We start from the raw sequence: 24,062 nt of genomic DNA on the forward strand, positions 1-24,062 counted from the left end.
AACAAAAATAGAAGGCTCTTCACTAAGTTGCCCAGCATTAAGAATATGCCCCCTGTTTCAATAAGAAAGCAAACACAACTGGTGATAGACAGCAACAGTACTTCTGATACTGTTCATTATCCCACGTAGTGAGATGATCACCACGTATAAAACATTTAATGCTCAAAGTGAAGGCAGACGCTCACCACCTTCTCTCTAAAGAGCAGCATGACAGATTATAAACATAAGTGTACTGGAAGAAGAGACGACTGAGGTCGTGTAAAGTTTATTTATTTACACTTTAAATTTTCACATTAAAAAATAAGGGAGAAAAAAACACAATACTGAGCAAATTCCCCCAGCATCTAATTACTTGCTGTCCTCTGCTCATGTCCTAGAAGGGATGGGATGGAAACAGTACTCCGGTATGAGAAATTAGTTATGACATCTTAAAAACAGATGTAAAAACTTTGTCTGAAAATTCAGACTGAACTGTGTTTTGGGTTGTGAACACTCAAAAGTGATGAACATGAAATGACACTGAGAAATGAATACACGCAGGGACAAGGAACGTGTATTCCTGATGAAGGGAAGCTTACCACAAAGCTGTGTTTCTTTTTATTTTTTGCCCACGCATGAATTAGAAATATTCTTCATTGCATCATTTGCATATTAAACAGACAATAACTTCATTGAGAAAAAACAGGTTTACCACACACACAGAAAAATCTCATCACATCTGATAAAAAGAAAACTGACGAAGAAAAGAGTTAGGCCATCTATCCTCCATCTGTTATACCTTATAATTGCCAACAATAACGTTCATATTCCAAATCTTCACCCTCTCATTTTTCCATGTGCCGTCAGATTGTTCTGCACTCTGTAGCTCAACACCAACACATACGGGTGAATAGCTATGCTTGGAAGCAAGCAGGATGTATGCAGAACACAGCGCAAAGAGCTTGGGAGAGATGAAGAACAGCATTCCCAGACACAAAGAGTAGAGAATAAATTCAGGTACACTGTGGGTAAAATTCAAGGGACATCCTGGTGTACAGAAAAAGCATGACCTTATGAGTTTAACTTCAGCCTCCTTTGAGTTTACTAGTGTCCTATACATTGCCCAAGTAGCTCACAATAAAAGTTTACGGTGTATTGTTGACCTCAATAAATGTTTTTTAACCGGAGAATGAGGAAGGAAGAAGGCAAGCTACATGTGCAAGCACATCAGCAGTCACTCACACATCTTCTGCAGCAGTGAGAAGTCCAACAGGAAAATGAAAACACCTCATGAGCGTACAGCACACTTCTGTTGTGAACCAGTCAAGACTGAAGACTTAAATACCTTTCTCCTATATACCACTCAGCTTGCTTTACACACTGGCTCTGTGAGTACATTCTCCTACCTAGTATTTAGCTGGTCAGTGGATAAAACAGCCTCAGCCTCTTCATACATTTCACAAATCCCCTCATTCCACAACCTCTGGCCAGGGTCTACCACAACTAAATGTTCTGCTTCAGCAGAAATCAAAAGCTGTGCCAATAAAACATGCAAGTGAGAACCAGCTAGGAAAGTGTTCAACAAGTGCCCAAATTGAAATGAGCATTAACAAAAATCAAACCTCCAAGAACATGCAGTTTCCAGTTTCAAGGCATCTACCTCAAGGCAGGTATTGCCACAAGCAACAATTAAAATGTCCATTACCTAATGCTATTCTACTTATAGGACTATTGTTCTGTAGATAATAAACAAAAAAAGTTTTTGTTTAAAAAAAAAAAAGAAAGTATTTGATACTATTTTAAAATACTCTGTAAAGCTGTCTTAAGACTGGTAGTAGTCAACATTTACAGCTTGCTGTACCACTGATTCTTGAAAATATAGCATTATTTTGCTTTAAATAACATTAAAAAAAAAATCTAAACTTGTAGGAGGTCCTCTGTATGTATTCAGATGAATACTTAATAAAAAAAACTACTGGTGAAATATCTGCCCAAACTGATTCCTAGAAAAAGAACACCAGGGGAAGACAAGGTGGAAGCAATCAAGCAATGTTGGCTTGTATTATTCACAAACAGTTCAGTAATTAATTCTGACTACCAAGTTTGTGTTTTTCAAATAGAATAAGCCCGCTAATATAGTGCTCTAGTCAATACCTCCAAATGCAGAGGCACCCCACTCTAGTTTTAGATTTCTATCATTCAGTTCTTACCCTGGATTGCCAGAACAGGCAGATTCACATACAACATCCATTCTTTCCTACACTCAAATTTTAATTTTGGATCGAGAAGTGCCTTTTGTTTCCAAACACTCTCTAAGATCACCACAGGCACAAACTAATCTTCACTTGTTGCATAATCTGCAAGATGCTGGCAATCTGGAAAAAAAAGAGTAATTAATTCACCCAGATGCTGCAGTGCAAATTACCTAGGATCATCTGGGAGAGAGATTTCTGTGCATTATAAAGCAGAAAACCAGAGCTAATGAAATGAGTTTGCACTGTAATAGTCTTTGTTTTCTTTCAATTATCAGCCATTCGGATAAAAAAAATAACAAAATGGGCTGTTTTTTCCGCAAACACCACAGTGGTCTAACTGTATCTGTGTGTCTCTAACAGATGACAATAAAAGGTTATGGCTTGGGAAAGGGGCCAGGAAAGCCAATGGCCTGATGTGTGGGGCTTTATCCTGAGATGTGGGAGCCCCATCTCTTCCAGACCCTTGGAGAGCAAGGAGATTTGGGCCTCCCTTCCCACACTCTCACAGCCTGGCTGTTTGTTCTCCCTGCACTGCTCTTCCCCAAAATAACTGCTTTGGAAATGCTTCTGCCTTACTCCAAGTTAGAATGAAAGTGGGTTTTTTTGGAGAACTTTTTCCTCATTTTTCAAAAATGCTCATTCCCTACCTAGAACTGGTGTCCATAAACAGCAAGAGGGAAGGCCCTAGCCACATGCAGCCTCCAGTCCCCACAAACAACCATGGCAACATCCAGCAAATTTTAAGCAAACGAAAAATAGCAAAAATATAAATATATTTAAGCTAGTTACAATAAAAACCAAAAAGCCCTTCATGCTTCAGATAATGTCCAAAAGCAGATTTGCAGTAGCATCACGTCAGCGAGGCCTTCTTTTAACCCCTTCACAGCTTTTCACTGATGTTTTGCGGCCTCTCCCTCAGTTTTCAAGTGCCTCCAACCACCATTTCCTTCCTACTTGTCTCAAGTCTCATCAAAACAGTTTGCTATCTATGCGAGACTGAAACATAACACCATTTTCACTTCACTTGCCATGTTCCCGAATGGTTTCTGTCCAGCCTTCTAAACCCCATACTTTCAATTAGGTTTATCCTCGTCGGCTCCTCTGTGCCTCCTTTTCCTTTGGCTGAGGCGTGGGAGCAGCTTGCTTTGTGGTGGCTTCAGCAAATGAAAAACCCGAAATGAAGTACCTGGGCAGGTCAACTTATGGTCAGAAATGAGTTTCACAGCAGGCCACCTTCCCCAGCAGGGGATTTGAATGTGAGGAAGATAGAAAATCCCTGTGAAGGCACGTGAAATCTCGTGCCAGGGAAGCAGGAGACTGCGCTCAGGAGCGGTCATCGGCACAGGCTTCCCACTATTTCTGTCTGAAATAACGCACCGTCCCCTCCTACAAAGAAGCTTTCTCTCTAAACCTTTCAATTTTATCTCACATACGAAGTATAAATAGGGTGAGCACTGACTTGGTGAACCGGAAATGTAATAGGCTTGTCTCATCAGTTTACGGCCAAGTTTCATTCAATTATTACTGTAGAGAAAAAGAGGATAGAGTTGAATTGGGTTATGCTAATGGATAATAAATGTAAACATAACTCCGCAGTGCTATTTACTAACTTTGAAGACTACTCCTACAGTAATCAACTTTATAAGGCTCCTGACAGAATCATAATAGCGATAAAATACAGAGAAGCGTAAGGCTATTTAAACTCTTAACAAAAGCCACGATAATACGAGCAGTAAATGAGCAACTCCCACAAAATATCATTTAATAATCACGCCCTGATAAGGTTTAAAGTACACATCGCCATTGTTAGATGAAAAAACATTAAAGATTTTTTTTTTGTGTGTGTGTGTGTGAATGCATGTAGCAACCTAACAGGTTTTAATTACCACACCTACTCCAGTGACGAGCTGTTCCACTCAAACACCCAAACATAATATTTACAACCTTGTGCGGTTGTTAAGGATCTCGGTGATTGATGGGACGTATTGTGTTGTCATCTCACCACCAACAAATGCAAGTGATTACCAACAAGGAAGAGAGAGGCTGTTTTTATTTTACAACAAGAGGCCGTCCTGTAGGGACTTTTTTTTTTTTCCTAAATAAACTAGCAAACCTATGCACACGTGAACACGCTTCAGAGCTTGGAAGAGAGAGTGGCAAACAAAGCCTCTGCTACGTTAAGGACAATGTAGTCCTTTTGTATTAGCTTAAGAGAACATGCCAGCTGTCAAGAGAGCTAGGATACTTTTTCACAATCCCTCAGAATTCGCCTTGACCACAAGGAAATATCTGAAAACTGCATCGGAAAGATAGCATAGATCTTGTTTCAGAAAAAAAAAAGAAAGCAATTGAGTCATTGAGTCAAATAGGAATACAATACCTTTTCTGGCATCGCTACTGAATATTTATATCGGTGATGAATGAGACTACAAACGAAATATTTTAACATGAAGCTTTGCCTTGTTAACTGCATGATATGCCAAAACACCACCTACTATAAATCACAGGGTTTAAGACCAGTATTTCTTGTTTAAACATGCTACTTGTTCAGCAGAATCACTTGTGTGAACAAGCAGACATTAATGTACACTAACTAGAGCAGTTTCACTATCCAACTGATAGAGCTATAATTTAACAACCTCATTATCAGCATTGTAATTTTCAGCCTGCTGAAATACCATATTTGTTGCAAATATTATACAGCTTAAATACTTTAACAACATTGCCCATTTGAAGCTTCTGTCAGATAAAATGCAGATAGGCACTTGTGCATTGACGAACAAGCTTTTAATCCTATAAAGAAACTTTCTCTGTCAAATTATAGGTGTTTCACCACTTGATTTATGAACACCATAATTAAAATCCTTATGCCTTAAAGAAAAAGAAACTCTTCATTAGAACACCAGTTTTCTTTCACATTTTTATCTTTTAATAGTTGGAGTTTGCTTTTATATCCTGTTATTAGCTATCATTTCAGCATGTCACTTCTGGCTGCCAAGACAGGAGAATATAACCTGGTCAATCCTCAAAGTTTGGGTAAGCACCCAAAGGGATCAATGTTTATTTACAGCTTCCACAAAGCATCTGTGGAAGAAAAAAAAGAAAAAAAAAAAAAAAAAAAGACAAGAAAAGAAAAGCTGCTAATTTTGCTAATTTAACAGATAGAGGACAACCATCACACAATTCAGTGTTTTCTGTTTCTAGGAAGGCCGGAATGCTGTAATGCCTGCCAAAATATTTCTCCTCCTTCCATGAACTGTCAGAATGAAGAGTTTGGAGAGACACATTAAAAAAAGAAAAGGGGAAAAAAAAAAAAAAAAAAAAAAGCAAAGCTTTCATATGCATTTCTGTAGTGGTTCTGGTTCAATTTGAATTTTAGACAGATCTCTAGAGGGGGAAGAGATTCCTATTTTATCTGAACAAATTCATGCATATCATTCATTCATTCATTCTTGTAGCACCCATCAGCACAGCAGCAGCAGGTTTCAGTTTCCTAAACTCAATGCAATTCAAAATTACTCTCAATCTCCACTAAAACTACCACTGCCGAAAGTGATGCAGTTATACATTAGCATTCCTTCTCTAAAGAAATCTCTGTCCCCAAATCCCAGAAAAGAACAATTTATTTACAAGCTAAGCAAGTAATCTCGAATCAAATCCTGAAGCTTGACAAAACTAGGATCTTCAACACTATCAATAAGAAACTAATTTTAAAAGAAGGAACTCCCAATTCAACAATTATTGCTGCTGAAGTCCTGCTCCCTTTTACCTAGCCTTCTATCAAATGTGTTTTAAAATGATGCAAACGTTTTGAAAAAGAAATGCCAGGAAAAATGTCTGAAGTCTCCTTGACTGGAGCAAAGCATCAGACTCTTTAGGGTTATCTGACTTTTGGCCACTAATTACAAAGCCAACAAAGTTCCTGAACTCAGCGTTACAAGAGGCCAACAAGCTTGCCATGTAAAAGAGAAAATATTATTCTTGCAGATAATGAGGATAACAGAACAGAATCACACTACACCGCTCAGTGTAGAGGCTGTAAATCCATTCCTCAAAGATCATCTCTAAAAACATAACAGATAAATTTTGGTAGCCTTCTAACAAGCTGTTGTAATCCTAGGCTGGGATAAAACAGATCATGCTGCCCTCTTGTGCTAGACTTGCACAGAAACCAACCCCTTTATTCCTGCAAGTGACACACGAAGAGCAATATATATCAAGCGTTCACTATGAAGTAGAAAACGTCCACATTTTCCTCCTTACAGACACTCTGACACGCATGCGATTCCCTTAGTGGGATTTGGATAGAAGAGCAAAGGAAGTTTTAAAAGAAAGTCAACCTTACACTCCAAAGGAGAAAGTAAACAATTCTGTTGTCTGATGGGATAAATCCTAAAATACAGCCATGTAGTCTAAAACTTCCCATCAAGCTTTCACTGTAGCTGTTTAAGTGGTGCTGTACAGGTATCTACAGATAAATTTGAATTTCAGTCATAAATTTGTGAATCCTGAATAACAAAATAAGCTTTACTCACTTCAGATGATCAGTTCTATAGGGTCAGGTTAACTGCTTAGGAAAGAAACGTTTACTAACAAGGTTCTTCTAATGCAAACCACTCTTAAAGAAGTCATGCCTAGTTGTTTACAGATCTATGTCAAATTACAGGAAGGTGAAACCTGTGTATGTAAGAATACTGTTGGGTGGCAAGGCAAAAAGGAGAGAGGTCCTCATATTCCTGTACCGTTTGTGCTATATAATATAAATTCCTACAAATACATCTGAATTCTTACACTGAGTAAGATGCTCATTACTATTCCCTTTACGGGCCTCTCTATATATTGCTAATGCAACATATAAAGAGAAATCTTGGACTCGTGCCTAAACTGATTCAAAATGCCTTTTTATTTTTTTATTTAAGAAAGAAGTCATTTCATTTATTCACCACGACTGATTGGATCTACACTGTTGGGAGTTGACAGACATGTCATGATTCACCACGTATTTCCATTTCCTGATGTCGACTCCCTGATGCTGCTCATCAGTCTGCTTCCCCAGTAAGAACTATCTAGAGCTCGGGATGTCTATTAATTTCTTTCCTTCCTCAACTTTGGAAATGGATCACTGTGTATTCAAAACATTGACGGCGGCACTTTTAATTGCAGATTATTTCCGGAGAAATAAAACAGCAAAAGTCAGTTCAGCAAATGCTCCTGCAGTCATTTCAGAGACTTCACACAAATCCTGAGAACACACTGGATGCTTAAATGACAGCTCTGTCACTACGGTATCAGCTTTGCTAATATGCGATATGCTAACTAACAGCTTGGATTGGCTATCACAATCAAAACGCTACAAAAGGGCTTTAGTAATTTCAATTTCTTTTCAGTACGTCTTTCACAGTATGGCATCTTCAAGAAGAAAACATGAAATAAAATAAAAATGGCTTGCACTTAAACCTTACCCCAATGCAAATACTATCTGAAGGTCTAAAAGAAGATAGATACACAGTAAAAACAAAAAAAAACAAACACCTAAATCAGCTGGTAAAACAAAGACATTCAAAAGAGAATTCGGAATTGCTACATGCTGCAGTTCGGAACAAGAGCATCAAGTCTCCCATGTAATCTTTTTTCCTTCCCTTTTTCCCTTTTTCAAAAGATCTATAGATCAGAACAGCTGTACCTTTGCATGCTACCATGACTAAAAGAAAGATGAAGGAAAAGACATCTATGCACACTGAAGTTAATCTTCCATTCTAAAATGCCTCCTGATAAAGAGAAGCACATATCACCAAGTCATGACAGTGTGTGAATACCAGCGATAGGCAGGTTGCAGGAATGCCACTCTTTTACAAAGCGCTGCTAATTTGAGCTTCACAGTATGTTACAAAGCAAGCCATTTCTTATTACTCTGCATTGTCCCCGATGTTTACTCTATAGCCCTGACTTCATTTGTTACAATGAGCCAGGTTTTGGGGCATTCTTACGAGATGATTATGCGTTGCCTCAAAAATACAGTTACTGCACGCTGCATACAAAGACCTAAGAGGGAAAAGGATAAACCTTGCGTATCTGACAACAAACCCCATTAGTCCCACAATTGCTTGTGATGTATATGCTCTCACTAACTCTCCGCTAACCGGCCTCCTGAGCTTACAGCTTTACTTCTAACCCTTTGCAGCTGCCTTCAGTTTACACCACCACAGCCTCACAGTACAAGCAGGCCATACAACACAGCCTTAAACTTGTGCATTTGTACATTTTTGTTTTTTTTTAAAGGGGGAAATTATGCATGTTTCACTCATCATATTGTAGACCTGAGCCTTTTCTCCACATTAATATTTTTCCTGAAAATATTACTGATCTCTCTGAAACAATAAAGCCATCTCTACATACCCTTACAGCTATTGAACAGCTTCTGGAAGTACGAGATCAGGCCAAGGTTCATTTTCTTCACAAGAATGAAGGCCAGAAGGCACATCAGATTTCTGTTTCTCATGTAACACCAGCCATCAAATCAGCACCACCGCACTTCCCCAACACTCTTCACCCTGCTCCAGCTTTTTTCTCTTCTTTCTTTTGAAGAACTGGATTACAGTCTTAAATTGCATTTTTTACACCGTTTCTACTATGGAAGGACACCAAGCTACTCAGTTTCTCAACAACTGCCACTTACCACACTTGCTTGAAATTATTATTAAAAGGGCAAATAACTCTTGGGGTCAATCTTTCAAAGAAAAGCACACGAAAGGCATCCCCACAAAGTACGTGCATGTACATTCAGGATTTCAAAGAGAGACCTGTGTTAACTCGATCAGATCATCACCAGCTAGCAATTGGTGCTACTAACAACTAGCAGTTCGATGTACAACACCAAAGCCACAGTTTTGGAAAGAGTAAGATCAACTATCTATAAGCAGTTAACATTCTGACTTTTTAATTTAAAAATACCACACTTGTTTTTAATTAAAAGAAGCAAAAACCACAAAGGTACAAAAATACTTTAAATTCATAACTGCTCAGAAATAGTATATTTAACATAATCAATGAGGTACATTAAATGTTCAGGGTTTTTTGACTATTAAACTTACCAATAGGATTTCTGTCAAAAAACAAGACAGGAGCTTTCAGAATGGCTTGAAACATTTTGTTGTGCAAAGTCTGACCAGAATTAACGAGAACTTGAAACACCAGAAGACTTCTTATTATGCCAAACAGTATTGTAGCCACCGTTAAACCTGAAATTAAAAAAAGAAAAACCAGAGCATTCGTACAGATATCTATCCTTCACAAGCACATTCCAAAACAAAACTGAGCTAAAACCTGGTTTTGTTGGCTTCTGCATATAGCAAGAATCTAAAATGTAAGCCTAGGGACTCAGACTGAGCGCAGCACACAGGTTCTTTATATTTGTCACTAGCTTCAGTTAGTGTCATATCGTCAATTTAAACAATTTATCTTTTTCTGTTTGAAAGAATCAGCACTTTATGGAAATGCAGGAAATGTCTGTTAACCCACAAAATAAATCTGCATTATAACCGTCTGCATAACAGCTCAGCTAAGAAATTCATTTCACAGTGCCATGTATAATTGTGGCTTGCAGAGGTCACTGTGAAGATTCAGCATTTGCCAGCAGGTATTAACCAAGTAATACACACATGGCTATTTAGAGACAACCCCGAGTTATTCTCAATCAGCCCAAACCACTCATGCCATTCTTCCCCTTGTAAACCACATCAAATCATTTAAATGATGTGTATTCCTTTAACACGGCAGGAGATGCATCCCTTATGCCACGTGGAATAGAGCCCTTCTAGGGAATTGGTCTGCAGACTGTTTGTCTTTCTTCTGGGCACTCCTCCACTTACGAGACAGAGGAGCTACGGGGCAAAAGATGGAAGGGAAGAACAATGAGATCGCTGCTGCTCTGTTTGCTGTGTGTAACCCGCAACGTGCCTGCCCAAGTTCCCAGCCGACGAAGGGCAGAGCCCAAAGGTGAAGAGCGAAGGTGTAAACCTTGCATTTGGCAGGGCTGCAAGGCCTTCCAGGCTCTAGGTGATCTGCTCCAGAAACTGAGCACAGCCACCGCAAGCCCAGATGCTCAGGCCTCGAGGACACCCTGAAATTAGGCTTTAACTATCACCATAACACGTTGCCTGTCCTAAGGACAGGGCAAAACTGGATGCAATTCCGGAACAGCTGTAGCAATAAAGAGCGAGGTTTTAAATGCTACCATGTGGTTAGGTCAATGGGCTGTAGGTGCTGCTTACAGATGTATCCTGCCAGAATGCAAGAAAAAGTGTAACTACTCGGCTTGTTGCACACCATTTACTGCCTATACTAAATCTGTATCTCATAGAAACAACAACGATGAGGAAGGAGCTACCACAGTGATTTTTTTCAAACACTGAGAATTAGAAATAAAATTGTTAAATTACTTTATACAGTTTCAGAAGTTATAGAAAAAAATAAATTATGTGCTCTATATGACATTTACTACCTTCTTATAATTTTTTTTCAATTTCACTTACGTTCTATGTAAGTAACAATGTCTTCTCTTCAACCATTGCAAATATTTCATTGAATCATCTGCACATTTCAGTATCAAAGTTAATTTTTGCTTTTCTGTTATCTAGAATAAAATTTGCCTTAAAGGGTAAAATTTTCTGCTAGGTGATGTAGGTTATACGGTCAAAGAAAGCCAAGTTTGACATCCTTCATCATACTGTGCAGTCCAGTGAATGGCTCATGAAATAAGGCATTACACTGAAAATATAGGGCAAGTTATCTGGCTCCCACATAGTTGTTTCCCAGGCCAAGCACACCATATCAGTTAAGTACACACAGTTAAGTACTTCAATCCCATAGCTTCTTATAAAAAACAAACACAGAACTCACCACCTATCGTCTCACCCAATGTATTCAGAGGTTTCTGAATACATTCAGCGCATATGCTCCTGGTATCCCACCTGTTTTCTTAGACCTACCATCCATATCTCAATCAAGAAATTACTGTCCCCAGCAAAACTATAACTAGCTAAAAGTGCTGAACAGCAGAGAGTGAGAGTGTATTTCTACACATCATTTTTCTACGTCAATTTTCACTGCATTTCAGAGTAGCATTTTAATATGGTTTGGTGTTTGAAGACAAAGATCAATGCCCTTTTCCGGATATTCAGAAACAGATGGCTACCTATTAGATATATTATAATATTATATATTGAAATGATTTTTCAACACCTTGCTTTGCATACCCATCTAGGAGGCTTTTCAAAAACTGGTTCTTTTGCTACGGCACTTCAGAAGCAATGTTGCCATGCCAAGTTTTAGAACAGCAAAGAATGAGGATCAATTTCTAATCCCTCTTGCCCATCCATGTAACAGCTGAAGATTTAGCTGAGTGACCTGTTAGTACAGACAACAACCACAACCTTCTGACCACTGACATTTTGAATACTCTGTTTCAAATTTACTTTCTAAAACCCAGGCAAAGCAAATTAAGAGCCTGCATTCAACCGATTTCTTTTGTTGCTTTTATTTATTTATTTATTCCCATAAATTTAGTCAGGAAGCAAGACTCAGGCTCCTCATCTGTTAGGACACTCATTACTCAGTTCCTGCTAGAAATCACACTTCCCCATATTGCTATTGCTTTGCACCTCTCAAAAACGCTTATTGCAGTAGAATAAATAATAGATCTTTAGAACATAGACACACACATGCGTGTGTCATTACCTGCGTAAATTCCCAAATAAAACGTAAGGTCTAGATGCTCAGTCTCATTTGCTCCATTATTTCCATTTGTTGTGACATTCAGCTTTTCTTGATGATTTGCCCTGTGGAAATACAGAAGATAGTGATCATCAAATCACATTCTGCAAATATTCATGAGTATGTTTAACTGTTTCTAGGTTCAACTGTGTTGAAATCTTCAGTTCAGAAGATCCCATGTACTGCTGCTGTCATGCATCACGCCATGAGAAGCTATCACAGCTTCAGCATAAAGTTTTACTTTTTTTCCACTCACAGAATGAGTAGAGATTAGAAAACATCAAGCATATTCTCAAGTTTCCCAGCACAGTTTTTTCCCCTACCTATACAACAGTGATTTCTACTTGACAAACAACTCTTTTCCTTGACTCAAAAGACAGAAATGACTGATGAGTTATTATCATTAACTTACCAGTAAGAAAGCCACCAGTCCTGGAGCACATATGCCACCTTGAATAAAAGAAGCAAATACAAGAATCATTTTACAAAATGAAAAAAACATTAGAAAATTAAATTTCCTTCCTATTCTTTTATGTTCTCTGGGAAAACATCACATATTCAGAAAAGTATGCCATCCAGTCTTTCAAGACCAGCAGCAATTTGCAAAGCACATTAGAAGGTGCATTAGAATCCTCTACAAAGAAAGAAGTTACCTTAAATTACCTTACATGATAGCAAACTAAAGGAAAGCAATACACTTAAGCAAGCAAAATATAGTAGCTCTTCCTAATGTATGTTAATTGCACATTAAAGAACTCATTTTTTCAGTTCCTAAATTTGCTGCTACAGATATTCCAAAATGCTTTTTGATTAACAAACTTTCTGATGTTACCAGTCCAGAAATTTGTGTTTACAGGAGATAATTACCAGAAACAGGATCGAAGGAAGATGAGAGAGGAGAGGGAGGGAAAAACTTCTACTGCCACCTTCCTTCTGTGCTGAGAGGTGACTATAAACTTATAACAGGACTATTTATCTCAAAATACACCTCTGTTCACACTAATTTAAGTTCTGGGCACTCTATTGCACAGATCTGATCTTGCTCAGCTACCTTTCAAACAGACTCAATTCAAGGAGAAGCAAAAAGAACATAGCATGTCTAAATATACCATTTTTTACTGCCAAGACCAATCATTTCCATGAAATGAATTTGAGTTTTCTCTGCAGGAAACAGAGAGAAAGGCAACAGGCTGTCCTCACACAGCTTCCTCAACTCACTACTTCTTGCAGTAAGTTTCAAAATTATTTTCCTTGTCTAAAAGTTCTTTCACATACTTGCTACACTCTGCATCACGCACAATATTTCACTTTCTTCTTCTTCTAGTGACCCTCCTTCTAGCCTTTCTTTTAACCTGCACTTATCAGCAAAAGAGCTTTTATTTTATTAATTCTATAATACCCCATCCTTCCATAACCAGTCAATTTCTTTGTATTTCCAGTTGAGGAAGGTATTGTTTCTTCAGATTTGTTAAATAATATTTTGTATACCTCATGATTTTTTTCTGTATTTTCAAAAAATTAGACTGGCTTATAATTTTTGTGCTGCACTGCCAGATTTATAATTTTATTGAATAATTATGACTGTTGAAATAAGAATCAGTGCAAGACATTTCAATGCTGTATAAAAACTCCATGCTGATACCTAAAAATTGACCAAGTATACTACAAAATTAATATATAAAAGAACATCACGTCCCCCCACATTTTGAGTTGAAACATCACAATAACAAGCATACACTACATTAAGTAGAAAGGCAAAACCAAAATACAATCATTATTATCTGTGGTTCTCAGCAACTTACCTGTGCCAAAATATTAAATAGTATAAGTATAAAAATCACAAAGTAGTTTGCTCCTGCAGTGAAATATTTTCTGTAAACTTTAAAGTTTATTTTTCCCTCAGAGCGACTCTCCTCTGGCACTGCAGCCAATGCATTTTCAGCCTGAAAAAAAACAAAAACAACAACAAAAAAGAATAAAAACCATTAACCTGGCAGTTACAGATTCAGACTAAGCTACTTGAAAGACATGGTTCAGAATTAGTAAACAATTAAATAATAAGATAAAGTGATTACACATAAAAAAACAATCCCAACTACAGTTTTGGCAAAAAAAAAATAAATAAAATTAGTCTCATTGCAGTAACACTGAAAAATTTACTCTGCTAAATGACACTGGGAGGATTTTATTTTGCATTGCATCGTGGCATGTAACATGAATTCATTTGCAGTCAGAAATATTTGCTCTAACTGCCAACACTGCTAAATACTAAATCAGATTTTTTCTTTTCTTACACCCCACCGTCAGTCATCACGACTCTGAAAGCTAAGGCCTTGACTTGGGAAAAGATCTGTTTTCAGAGTCCAAGTGTGTATAACCTTTCCTTTTCAGAAAGGTATTTAAAGTAAATAATCTTCTGCAAGTGTGCACCAAAAATCAGTCAACACCTGCCAAAGGTAACAAATTACACATAAAGTTCTAATCACCTCCTTGCAAGTACCAACAAAGCACCTGTTAATAGGGAAAAACAATAAAATGACAAATAAGAAATCATATTAAGCTAACAATGGACAGGGAACAACGAAAGACAGAAAATAAAACAGGAATAAATTAGGTAGAAGAACATATTGTTCAAATGAACAAAATCCAGTTTTATTTATTTATTTTTTAGAGCATATGTGATAGAAAAAGAGGTGCCAGTTCAGTGCACATACAGCATTTGATACTGTTGTCAGAGGATATAGGTATGGAATCAACAGATCCAACTCAGATGTGAAGAGAAGTCCCGATTATGTGCCCGTAAGAGAAGAGAAGCCTACCTTTCATTTTTTTGTTTGTTTTTTTCCACCCATCCAACAACTCTACTGCTGATAAGAAGTTTGTCACATGTTTGTGGATTTAATGGCAGAGTTGCCACTGAGACATTAGTATCAGATAAGCAGGTAAGTTTACTGCTTTTTGGTATAAAAACATTCTTCCAAAAAGGCTAAAGAAACAAAAGTTAGCAGCCTTTTTTTTCTCTTCTTTCTGGGCGGGTGTCTCTCATCTTTATTATAGAAAAATAAATAAAATATACTCATAGCATAAAGATGAAAAGCGTCAAGGACACGCAGATTATCTGTTCCGTGGATGTAGTGCCAGCATAAGTTTAGCATGGTTATAGGGCTCCTGCACTGTTTTGTATGAACGCAGACACCCCATCACAAGGCCACCTCTGGTACAAAACCATTATGGTTGTTTTTGCACGGTGCAGACCAAGAGATAACAAGGCACCTGGAAGTCAAGCTGGCACCATAAAAACACTCTGTTTTCGATACCAGCAGAGCCAGGGAGAGCCGAGCAGTGGCATCCCAAGATTCCCCCCTCAGGGCCTGCTCATGATCATGTGGGGTATGTTAATGCCAGCCATGCAAATGTCGACTTTGTGTGAAGCCGCTGCTTCTGCACGCATTTGCCAGAGCTCGGGATTTTAGGGAAAGTATTAATTTGACCTCAGCACTGTACGAACACACAGAATCCACTCAATAACGCGGTATTGTCCCTTCAAAGTACCACTGTCAGAGGACAGGACATGGGAAGCACAGAAAAATTCTTCTGGATACCGATAGGAATGGTTCCCAGAGCCAGCAGAGTTGATGCTGAACCTAAACAAAGCGTGCTGGGTGTGAACACAGCTGCACAGAGCTGTGGGATGCCTGCCCTCTGCAGCCCAGGTGGTAGGACTGCCAGCTAAGCACAGCGCTGGGCAGACTCTGCACAATGAGCTCTCACCTGCTAATGGCATCCAACTGACATTCCAGCAGGAAAAGCCTTTATCACAGCCTAAGTCAGAAAAACACAGCCAAACAAGAACTGCAATGAGCACTCACAGGCGGTGGCTCCACTGCTCCGTCTTTCATCGAGTGGACAGAAGAATCCTGGGACCAGACAGAGGACTCGGAGAAGGTGCGGCTGCGGGAGGCCTTCAGGTTGGGGGTTCCTGGGACTGATGGCTGCTCTGCCTCCTCGTCTTTTTTCAAAAGGGAAGCGAAGTCGATGCCAGACCTCAGGAACTCTGAATAGGTACCTTTCCCCACCATTTTACCCTACAATTAATACAAGTTTTGATTATCTTCATTATACACTTGCTGTAACAGACAATTTTTGTGTACCTGTCCGGGCTGCTTCAGGAGTTCTGCAGATGCACGTCCCTCCACAGAAACTGAAATGAAGCCTCCAACATCAGCTCCTCATTCAGAAGAGCAAAACCAAGCTCTTCACTCTCTTCCAGTCCCTTCCTGGCAGCTAACCAAGGACACAAACGGGATGACAGAAGTCCCAGTTACAGCCAGGTGAGAATTACCTCTTTGGAGAAGCTGTGGAAAGCAGCCATGCAGCCTTAGGACATGCTGTTGAACTACGTACATGACCATCGGTCTTTAAATTACTCCAGGCTGTTTTCACAGTCTGTGTGGCTTCTTACAGCTCTGTCACAAACTCACTTCTAGAAAACTAATGCAACTTTTAGAGACACCTGAATGGGAGGAAAAAGGCAGGTACTTTTTCACAACTTTGTGATGCATCAAAAGGAATTTGAAGTTGGCGTTGGGTTGTCACCACCCAACATTAAAAAACCTCTGAAGCTCTTGCATTTCCTCTCTACCCTTGAACATCTGGTCCAACTAAGTTTGGAAGAAACCAGTTTCACTGATGGACTCCTTGTTCTCAAAGCTGTGTGACCATTTCTCAAGCCTTAGCTTAAAAAAAGCTAAGGCTGCAGGACCAACAGGGCTCTTTATTCACACAACCGTAAAAAAAAAATCAAGAAGAAAAACAAAGCGTTAATTTTGTCTCAAAAGAAATAATTCTCTCACAACATAATACAGATATCAAGACAAAATTAATATGTAAAAGTGCATATATATGATAAAACTCAGGAGCAGATTTTTCAAGGAAAGCATACTAAAAAGAATTCAATTCTAAATCTTTAAAAATATACACAGTCATCAGTAAACAGGAAATTTACAAACAAAAAATAAAAAAGTTTAACTGTTTTTTTCCATTCTTAGATTATTAAAGATAATTAGAAAGCATGTGAGATGTAAAAGTGTAGACACTGATATCACTTACATCTTTTAAGATTAGAATCTGAGTTGCAGCACGGAGATATTGCAACTGGTGAGTCACCAAAACAGATATCTTCTGATGTAAGGCCTGACAAATACATCTGCAAAGAGATGCAAAAATATTTAAATAAAAAGGCAAAAAACATTTTGATGGTTCCTATGAACTTCTATTCAATTATACAGTGTTAAACTTAAAATATAAAATAATACCCATGCATCTTGGATGTCTCAAAATTATGCTCAACAAACATGCTGCTTCTTTAACTTTTGACATTTTAATGGTAGGACATAGGAAATTCACGTTTCTGTCTTGGGGTGAAAGAAAAGGAAATATCTTAAGGACGTTTCATTAAAATTGTATTCGCCATCCTCCTACCAAACGTACATACCACAAGTTGATCAGAAAGAGGTTTTTTAACAAGAATGAAACTCACAGAAAGAGAAAGGAGGGCAACATCCTGCGGACAACTAAGGAAAAACACCGCCAATAAAAGTCACTTCAGTGAGATGAGCTTTCAGAGCAGCTGTTGGAGCAAGTTACTGAGAGGGCTGGAGAAGCAGACAGGACTACTGCTCTGAGCTGCAGTCAGGTACATATTGATGGGGAGGAGTGAGATCCTTCAAACGCCTCTGACCTTTTCCCATGAAAGCAGAGCTTACCCTCCACTGCCTTACCTATCCGCCACCCCTCACTGCACCCTCTGGGCTTCCCCTGAAGTCTGGGATTTAGGGAGAGAAGTGAAGGGACTGGGAACAACAGAACCAGTCAGTACGTGCAGTTTGGCCCCCTCTAAAACACCAGATATCTTTCCTGCTAAAACTAGTGTCTTTCAGGAGGTCCTTGCAAGGCCACCAGACACAAAAAATAAAAATAAATCCTAGCAGTGGAACAGAGGTTTGGATGTGCAGAACCCTGCAAGCCTGCTGCTCTTTGTATGCAACAGGGAAGGGGGGCAGCACCGACACAAGTGAATACCCAACACTTCCCAACCATTTGTGAGGGTTCCTGCTTCTCAGCCACTCGCTTCCTTAGGAAAACAAACATGCACAACTCATACTGCCAAGAACTGAGGGGGTCAGTGAAGGCGCAGGCATTAGCACTTTCCATTTGGACCAGGTGTGTATTTTTGAAGATCATCTCCCAGGTGTCTCAGCTCGACCTGCTGTGGCTCATACTGGTGAATGGCACTGGGGCACATGAGCTGGAATTCTCCTAGATGAAAGCAAGCTGGAAAATGTTGCAGGAGTACACCTCGTATTCAACCACCAAGAGGAAAGCAGCTCACAGGGGCAGATGATGGCTTGTTCAAAGCAGAACCTTCTGACCTACATGTGGGCCTTGGCACCATGTTTTCCTCCACAGATCCACTCCTACTGTAATAATTTTTTGCTATCATGACACAGGGGGGTGACACTCAGCACAAAAGAAAAGAAAGGAAAAAAAAACAACAAACCAAACCAAACCAAAAAAAAAAACCCATACACCAATTCTATCTCCTCACTCCCCCTCCCCCCCCAAAAAAAAAACACACAACCAAAACCACAGCAATCCAATAGGAAAAATTCAATAAAGAAATGCAAATAAGCAGTACTGGGAGGAAGGCAGAAAAAGAACAGCAGCTGACTAGCAATGAGACCATATTGCACCCTGTCTCTCTTAGGCTAACTCCCTACATACAGCTCTTTACATCTACTTATCACTCTGCCAATGACTGTTTATAATCATGTATTATAACATGGTTAATGCCAGTATTAATCCGGATAATTACACGCAGAAGATGTATTGCAAAGTCCCAAATAGACTGTGCAGTAAGTTAAAACCAACACTCTCACGGAGCGAGTTGTCTGCCTCCTGTGCAGCATTCAAGAAGTAGCCATAAACCAGCGATGCCGTTCTCAAATGATCAAGGTGCAACAATTGATCAAGACCAGGTATTTGCAGCAGCAGAGCTACTGGAGCAGCTGCAGCTATTTATACACCAAACTCTTTGTGGGAGTATTATTTTGGGTGTGGAGACTGCCTACCCTTTGAGCAGGCCCTGAAAGGAGCCACCTGGGAACTCGAGCGCCAAATTAAGGCATGCAACACAATCAGCCTTCAGCACAACCTTTCCAGAGGACCGGGCAAACTGCAGGATATTTCATCACCTAGTAGGAAAGCTGAATATATCAGATATCCACTGTCAAGAGATCTGGCTTTCCCTTACTATCTACAGGATAGGTAGAAAGTATCTACAGCCCATATCCTACTTTGATCACTGACTTTCTGTGTGCCAGGTATGTGTCTAACAGCTTACCGGGACAAGCTGGACCTCTACAAAATCTCAGGGCTGAAAACCTTTAAACCTCGATCCTGCGTCATGGTGAGCCCATCGTACTTCAAGTTAGCATTTGAAAAACAGAAAAAGGAAAAGAAAAAAGTGGATTATCTCAGCGCCAGAGCAAAGCAATTAGCACTGTCAGCGCCCTCGGCACAGCATCCAGCACGAACTTGATCGCAGGAGAGAAGGCAGAAATGACCTCTGTGGAAAAATAAATTTCCGCAGATAGATCAGATCACTCAAATGAGAACTGAAAAAAAAACCACACACACACACACACAACAACAACACCTCTCGATTTGATGTCTATCTGGGTAGAAAGAAACTAGCTGAAGAGTTTGTTGATAACAGATGAGTAGAAAAATTGTTGTCACAATTCACTGGCATGAGCACCGGGAGGAAAAATCACCACAAAGAGCACAGACCTCCATCTATTACTCACTTAAACAACTCACTGCTCAGACAGCTCACTAGAAAATTCTGCCACTTAAAATACAGTATCATCAGGAAGCACTGAAGCTGCAAAACTAGTAAAATAGTAAGTATATACATAATGTCTGTTTCAACACATCAGGCTGTTTTGGAGCTTTATGTTCTAAATTTTTAAATATCTAAGACCTGTCTTTGACAACAACCTCTTTTGCAATGTACGGTGAGCATTAATTTTATAGGGTGCCACGGCTGCCACAGAAGACTGAAGTCAGGGTTCAAAGAGAAGTGCAGCATAGCCAAATGGGATAAAAGGCCCAGCACAAGACTCACAGCTCCCTGAATTTGTATTTGTGAAAACTTGGTATCGTCACAGGAACGAAACACAAAAAATCCAAAATCTTCCATAAGTGGTTGTGTTTTGAAGTGGCACACTAGGGCTCAGTCTCGTTCTCATTACTTTTAGAAATACTGCTGTGTATAGAAGAAAAAACAACCATCATCAAAGACAACCAATTCTAGGTTAATCAGTCTCATTTATGCCCCCAAACGCTTCTATCGTTTTACCTGCTGCTTAAAAACCCACCAAGTTCCCCTTCATTGTGCTGCTCCTCCACTACTCTCCCGAGGGCCATCATCTTTTAATTACACTGGGAGCACCTTCAGTGGATTACAGCAGAAGGAATTACCACGCAAAATGCCATCACGTCGTCAGATCATTAAAAACACACACACACAGACATATGTGCACAGGCAGCCAGGAGAGGTGCAGACAGTGAAGCCTCAGAGGTTCCTCAGCCTTTCCACTACAAGGAACTACAGAAGTTTTTTTTTTTTCCTTTGACATCTCAACCTCCTTGATGGGCTACACTGGAGCCTGAAGCTGGTCTACTTTTTTTTGGAAGTGCACAGAATCGAACACATTATTCCAGTTGAGACCTGACAGGGACAAAGCACAACAGGAAGATTATTTTACCTGTTCTGCCAGATAGGTTACCGGTCATAAATCCCAGGGCACAGTTTCCTTGACAAGAGCACGACTTGCTGACTCATCCTGGATTTGTGACCCTCCATAACATGCATCTCCTCTTCCACAAGACTGCTACAGTTGATCCCTGCCTATTGTGTGTTCACAGAGCCATTCTTTGCACTTATCCCTTCTGTGGGCATCTATTAACTCACACCCTTTAATCAAGACTTCCCAAATCCCTGTCTGTCTCCAGAACTCCTTGAAGCATTGCCCTGTTTTCCAATGCCTGAAAAATGTAGCACCAGTGACCACCACCTTCATCCGAAGCACTGAGGACAGACTCCGGACAGGTCACTCTAAAAATCGCACTCTTCCAGTTTGACATAAACAAACAATATTTTAAGTTACCAGGGTATTATGACCCATTTAAAAACCCACTGCACTTTGACAGAAAACAATTATAATTTAGAAAACGGTAGCTTGAGCTGTGATAATGCAGGGCACGTGGCAGAAGACACTTGCTCAGGAGGGTGCCTACAAGAGCACAATTGCTCCTCTAGGTAGAGGCAGCATCTTGGCACCTTCATGTGTGTGAATCCTCACTTGTTCTTCCTTCCGTATCAGGTATGCCTTTCTTCGAGACAAGTTGTTCCTTAATCGTTTTTAAGTTTTTATCTCTAAGAACCAGCTTTCTTTCACCTCTGCAAAGTGTTTCTTCTTTAATGATTACACTTTCTTCCTTCCTATTCTTCTCGCCTCTCCTTTTGGGAAGTTCACATGCAAGTTTTAACTTTATTCTAGTTAATACTTACATTGGTTTCAATGGAAATCACCCCTGAAATGAAATGAAAGCACATGCAGAAGTGCTCACAGGCGTAAAGCCTTTGTTATATTAATTTGTTTACTTCGTTTGCTTTCCTCTCATTTCCCTTCAAATTTAAAAAGTTTAGGAAAAACAATCCACCAACAGTTTTTGTACATTTTGAAATTTACAGAACTTCGGAACAACAACAACAAAAAAAAAACACAATGCATTTGCCAAAGACACAAAGCCCACATCTCCTTATACTACGCTGTTTCTGTTCCTATGCTTATCTTGCTAAACATTTATTTCCATCTGATGACAAGCCCCAGCCTCCAGTGGGCTGAGGCGTAAGGACAACTGTACTGACACGAAATAATGGTCCCTAAGACCCATGCTCCTGCCCCAGACACCAGGCAGCAGTGAATGGCTGGCTGAAATCTATACGCACCCGTACAATGCTGCTTTCTTTCGTGCACACTGCCAGCTTCCAGAGGCCATACGTTAGGGATTTTCTGCGACAGAGATCTTTGTGTTTAAGTAGCTCTTCATGAACTTTTCCTGCACGGATTTGTACAGCACCCTCTTGAGACCGCTTCTGTTTTGGTATTCACAACGCTCTTCTGCATCTACGCCCACAGACCACTAAAGCACACAACTGCACTGGGATTCTCCAAGTGGTTTGGGTTTTTAATTTATTTTATTTTGGCTTCTATATTGTGTGACTAAAAACCAACCAAAACACATTTATAGGAGAAAAAAAAAGTCAAGCTTTATGGTTTTTGGAAAACACAATGTACAGTGGTCACAGTTATGCTTTCCTCTTTACAAAGAAAACAAGCAACATCACTGTGACATATTCTTATCTTTTAAGCATATAATCTGCAATAAACGTAATGAAGTCCAAGGAATTCCTATTTTATCACCTCCATGTAAAGTTATAACTAATACATTTTTAAGAACAACACCTGTAACACAAAAAAAGAGCTGCATTCACGTTTGCCCAGTACTACCCAAGGGTTGTAATAGCTGCTGTGATATTGGAGGCACAACGAGCATGGACCAGGTGTAAATCAAAGTGGGAATTCTTACAGATATCCTCAAGAAATCTGCAATTTCAAGAGATTCTACGTAAAAGGGAGCTGAGGAAAATCCTCAAATTTACACAACAGCTCCCTTGCATATTTGGTATCAATGGAAGGAGCACATGCCTTTAAACACATCACTAAGTACCTGCCAGGGCTGTTGTTCCTCCGACACAACGATTCTGCCTATAATTCCTCTACAGCAAGGACTTTCTAGCTTCTGCCCGCTAGTTTTACAGAACTGATGCATTTCACTTGCTTTGGAGGTCTAACACCACCATGGTAGCTCTTTTTCCTCAAAGCTCCAACGTTAGACAAAATTTAAAGTGTAGCCCACTTCAAGGGAGATGAGACTAGAAGCATTTGCACACTCCTAAGCGTTCCAAAAATTAAATTGCTTTAAAGAGACTAAGTACATATTCAGATCTGTACATGTAATTGAAAAAAAAAATCCTTCTATTCATTTTCCCTACTTCATTTTCCTCCTCCCCTCAAGCACTTCTGGGTCTGAGGTAAGAATGCACTAAGGAATTCAGGACATCTTATCCATGCACTTTACATGATGGAATTTCCTGCTCTCCTTTGCCATCAGATCACTTCTTCCTTACCTTTTTTTTTTTGCAATTACAAAGGACACCTGTGCTACAAATCATGCCTGCTCCCTTCCCTCTCTTGCAGAGGAACTCTCAGTTATCTCAGATGGCGAAGGAGAGACTTTATCTTTGCAAACACCTGGCCAAGTTGCCACGTGACTCTTGAGTCAGCCTCAACATGCGGTTATTCAGTGATCCACTGCTCAGTTACATGTCACAAGCCCTTTGAGTTCCTACTGGAGGCTATCACCCCCTGGTACCAACATGCTCCACCTGAATAAATGCTAAAGTTCAATTACTTCATCATTATTCCTGTAATAGACAAAATTACTGCCTTGTTCTAAATGCAAAATTGAGGGAGAAAAGACATATGACCCTACACTCAAAACAGCTTGACCACACATTCAAAACAATTTGTGTAAAACTCCCTTGGACAGTAGGAATGATGCACCTGTGCATACTACTCCCAAACGTGCATACTACTCCCAAACGTGACCACAGTTTTAGGTCTGGTTTACAAAGATTCCCAAACTGTTCTGCAGCTGTCTAGTCCCACAGGTGCTGAGGAGAAACTGAAAGAAATCAGGTTGATCATCCACTGGGACCGGGCGCACAGCTCCTGTCACTAGGAAAGATATGAGGGAAGAACAATACCTGGAGAAGAGTATCTGTCTCAATACACTGGTCTCACTCTTAAAAACACCTTTTTAAAGTCAGCAGGACATAATTTCTGTCCCAAAGCGATCTGAAAC

The 24,062-nt window shown here is 39.6% G+C and overlaps 1 protein-coding gene across 4 annotated transcripts in view; it reads right to left on the minus strand.

Annotated features, from left to right (window-relative positions):
- ABCC4 (ATP binding cassette subfamily C member 4 (PEL blood group)) overlaps positions 1-24,062 on the minus strand; it is a 149,264-nt gene that overhangs the window by 86,001 nt on the left and 39,201 nt on the right. For all 4 annotated transcript variants that reach the window (XM_084506830.1, XM_084506832.1, XM_084506833.1 and 1 more), the window contains 6 exons: positions 17,115-17,211; positions 15,875-16,090; positions 13,808-13,948; positions 12,418-12,455; positions 11,970-12,070; positions 9,326-9,472 (listed from right to left, as the gene is read on the minus strand). In XM_084506830.1, the coding sequence (XP_084362956.1) occupies positions 9,326-9,472; positions 11,970-12,070; positions 12,418-12,455; positions 13,808-13,948; positions 15,875-16,090; positions 17,115-17,211 (740 nt within the window). The remainder of the gene's footprint in view (positions 1-9,325; positions 9,473-11,969; positions 12,071-12,417; positions 12,456-13,807; positions 13,949-15,874; positions 16,091-17,114; positions 17,212-24,062) is intronic.

The sequence above is a fragment of the Aythya ferina genome (assembly GCF_964211825.1).
Source record: "Aythya ferina genome assembly, chromosome: 1".
Lineage (NCBI taxonomy): Eukaryota > Metazoa > Chordata > Aves > Anseriformes > Anatidae > Aythya > Aythya ferina.